At 49.3% G+C, this 3306-nt stretch overlaps 1 protein-coding gene across 1 annotated transcript in view; it reads left to right on the top strand.

The window, feature by feature from the left end:
• The window catches only part of SULT2A1 (sulfotransferase family 2A member 1), a 14729-nt gene extending 12524 nt beyond the window's left edge, over nucleotides 1–2205 (top strand). The window contains exons 5-6 of the mRNA XM_017500432.1: nucleotides 332–509; nucleotides 1953–2205. Of these exons, the coding sequence (XP_017355921.1) occupies nucleotides 332–509; nucleotides 1953–2065 (291 nt within the window). The 3' untranslated portion in view covers nucleotides 2066–2205. The remainder of the gene's footprint in view (nucleotides 1–331; nucleotides 510–1952) is intronic.
• Nucleotides 2206–3306: the final 1101 nt, after the last annotated feature.

Here is a 3306-nt window from a genome sequence, read left to right as displayed (position 1 = left end):
TTTTATGATAAGGTCTTGCTCTGTCACTCAGGCTGGAGTGCAGTGGTGCGAACTTGGCTCACCACAACCTCCACCTCCTGGCCTAAGCGATTCTCCTGCCCCAGCCTCCTGAGTAGCTGGGATTACAGGCGCCCACCATCACACCCTGCTAATTTTTGTATTTTTAGTAGAGACAGGTGTCTGGCCATGTTGGTCAGGCTGGTCTCGAACTCCTGATCTCAAGTGATCTGCCAGCCTCAGCCTCCCAGAGTGCTGGGATTACAGGCGTGAACCACCGTACCCAGCCTCGCCTTTCTCTTTCATGGCCTCTGTCTTGTTTTTTCTTTTTTAGGACACAAAAAGAACTGTGGAGAAAATCTGTCAATTCCTGGGAAAGACACTAGAACCCGAAGAACTGAACTCAGTCCTCAAGAACAGCTCCTTTCAGGCCATGAGAGAAAACGCGATGTCCAATTACTCCCTCCTGAGGGTTCATTCTGTGGTGGATGTTCCACAGCTTTTGAGAAAAGGTAAAAGAAAATGCCTTGGTTTCCAAATATACCAGAATACATGGCATGCTCGCCTGTGGTCACAGCTAGGTGCTAACAGTTGAGATGAAAGAGGGCTTGGATTTTGCTAGCGCAGAGAAGGCTAAAGAAAAAAAATAAAGTAAAAAAAAAAAAAAAAGACTGCTTGAATTAATCAGCTTTGGTTTTTTCTTTTTGTTTTCTTGTTTGTTTTGTGAGGCAGAGTCTTGCTCTGTCACCCAGGCTGGAGGGCAGTGCCACGATCTTGATCTCGGCTCACTGCAACCTCTGCCTCCTGAATTCAAGTGATTCTCCTGCCTCAGCCTCCCGAGCAGCTGGGATTACAGGCACCTGCCACCATGCCTGGCTAATTTTTGTATTTTTAGTAGAGACAGGGTTTCAGCATCTTGGCCAGGCTGGTCTTGAACTCCTGACCTCATGAGTCACCCGTCTCGGCCTTGTTTTTGTTTGAGATGAAGTCTGGCTCTATCACCCAGGTTGGAGCGCAGTGGTATGATCTCGGCTCACTGCAACCTCCGTCTCTCAGGTTCAAGCGATTCTCCTGCCTCGCCCTCCTGAGCAGCTGGGATTACAGGCACCCGCCAACATGCCTGGCTAATTTTTGTATTTTTAGTAGGGACAGGATTTCACCATGTTGGCCAGGATGGTCTCAGACTCCCAACCTCGTGATCCACCCGCCTCAGCCTCCCGAAGTGCTGGGATTACAGGTGTGAACCACCACGCCCGGCCAATGTATCAGCTTTAATTGCTCAGCACCCGGAACACTTCTCCCGTGGCCTCATCGGGGAGCCTCTTCTCGTGGTCCTGATGTGGGCTGCAGGCACGTGGGGAGAGTTGATTTCACGTGGGAGGGTTATCTGACTTACCTGAGGCCGTTCAGATTCTGTCTCCTCAGAGTGTGGCATGGGCATTACGCGTTCCACAGACAGTGACCAGGCTCACTTGCTGCTCTTGCCAGACCTGCGAGCTGTGATTCACCTGAGAAATAAGGACAAGGACGGGGTTGGAGGTGGCCACAGTGGGGCTGCCCCACTGGCGACTTACTGTAGAGATCTGTCCCGGACAAAGAAATGTAGAGAGGAGGCCGGGCACCGTGGCTCCCGCCTGTAATCCCAGCACTTTGGGAGGCCGAGGCTGGCAGAACATGAGGACAAGAGATCGAGACCATCCTGGCCAACATGGTGAAACCTGTCTCTACTAAAAATACAAATATTAGCCGGGCGTGGTGGTGCTCACCTGTTAGTCCCAGCTACTCGGGAGGCTGAAGCAGGAGAATCGCTTGAACCCAGGAGGCGGAGGTTGCAGTGAGTCGAGATCGTGCCATTGCACTCCAGCCTGGGTGACAGAGCAAGACTCTATCTGAAAAAACAAAAAAACAAAGACCCATCCCTCGATCTGACCTGAGTCTCTGTTTCATGTTTCCAGGCACACCTGGAGACTGGAAAAACCACCTCACAGTGGCCCAATCGGAAGCCTTCGATGAACTGTTCCAGGAGAAGATGGCAGACCTCCCTCGAGAGCTGTTCCCATGGGAATAGTGTCCGAAACACTCTGGGACTTACTTATATGGATGCTGACATGTGTCCCCCTATCGTGTACAAGTGCCTGATTGGGGGTCATTGCCTAAGACTTACTGTTTAATCCTGAATCCATAAATATCAAACCTCTGCATCTCTGATCCCTTCGTTGTTAAAAGTTAGCAGGGTGCTCACACCTATAAACCTAGCACTTCGGGAGGCTGAGGTGGGTGGATCACAAAATCAGGAGTTGAAGAGCAACCTGGCCAAGCTGGTGAAATCCTGTCTCTACTAAAACTACAAAAATGAGCCAGGTGCTGTGGCAGGTCCCTGTCATCCCAGCTACTCGGGAGGCTAAGGCAGGAGAATCACTTGAACCCAGGGGGCGAAGGTTGCAGTGAGCTGAGATTTCACCACAGCATTCCAGCCTGGGCAACAGAGAGAGACTCCATCTCAAAAAAAAAAAAAAAAAAAAAAAGTTACCAGGGTTCCCTCCGCCCAAGAATACAGAGGTTGCAGTGAGCTGAGTCAGAACACCCCAGAGTCTCTTCGATATTTGCAATGTGTCCAATTTACAGAATGCTACAGAAATAGTGTACGTACTACCTAAAAGGATGTCCAAGCATACTTTTCTAAAAATAAGAAATAGCAGCCAGGCGCGGTGACTCACACCTGTCATCCCAGCCCTTTGAGAGGCTGCGGCCGGCACATCATGAGGTCAGGATCATGGTTCGAGACCATCCTGGCCAACATGGTGAAACCCCGTCTCTACTAAAAATACAAATATTAGCCAGGCACGGTGGCACGCACCTGTTAGTCCCAGCTACTCAGGAGGCTGAAGCAGGAGAATCGCTTGAACCCGGGAGGTGGAGGTTGCAGTGAGCCGAGATCACGCCACTGCACTCCAGCCTGGCAACAGAGGGAGACTCCATTTCAAAAAAAAAAAAAAGAAGAAAGAAGTAGCTACAGTGACAGATTTTAGAGCAAAAATTAGTAACAAAAATAAGAAACAATATTACAGATCAATTAAACTTTAATTTCTTTTCATCACATGACCACAATTTATTCTTACTCTGTCCTCAAGGAGTGTAACTCCCAATCTAGTTTTATTCTCTAACTCTCTGTTGTTCAACCATAGAATAGTATTTACGGAGGCTTTTAAAACTTACAAAAGCCCAAGTGAGGTGGCTCACACCTGTAATCCCAACACTGGGACACTGAGGAGGGTGGATCGCTTGAGGTCAGCAGTTTGAGACCTGCCT

Source organism: Cebus imitator, unplaced genomic scaffold, assembly GCF_001604975.1.
Source record: "Cebus imitator isolate Cc_AM_T3 unplaced genomic scaffold, Cebus_imitator-1.0 Scaffold266, whole genome shotgun sequence".
NCBI classification, from domain to species: Eukaryota; Metazoa; Chordata; class Mammalia; order Primates; family Cebidae; genus Cebus; species Cebus imitator.
The sequence above is the reverse complement of the archived record's forward strand: the minus strand, read 5'-3'. Positions and strand labels throughout refer to the sequence as shown.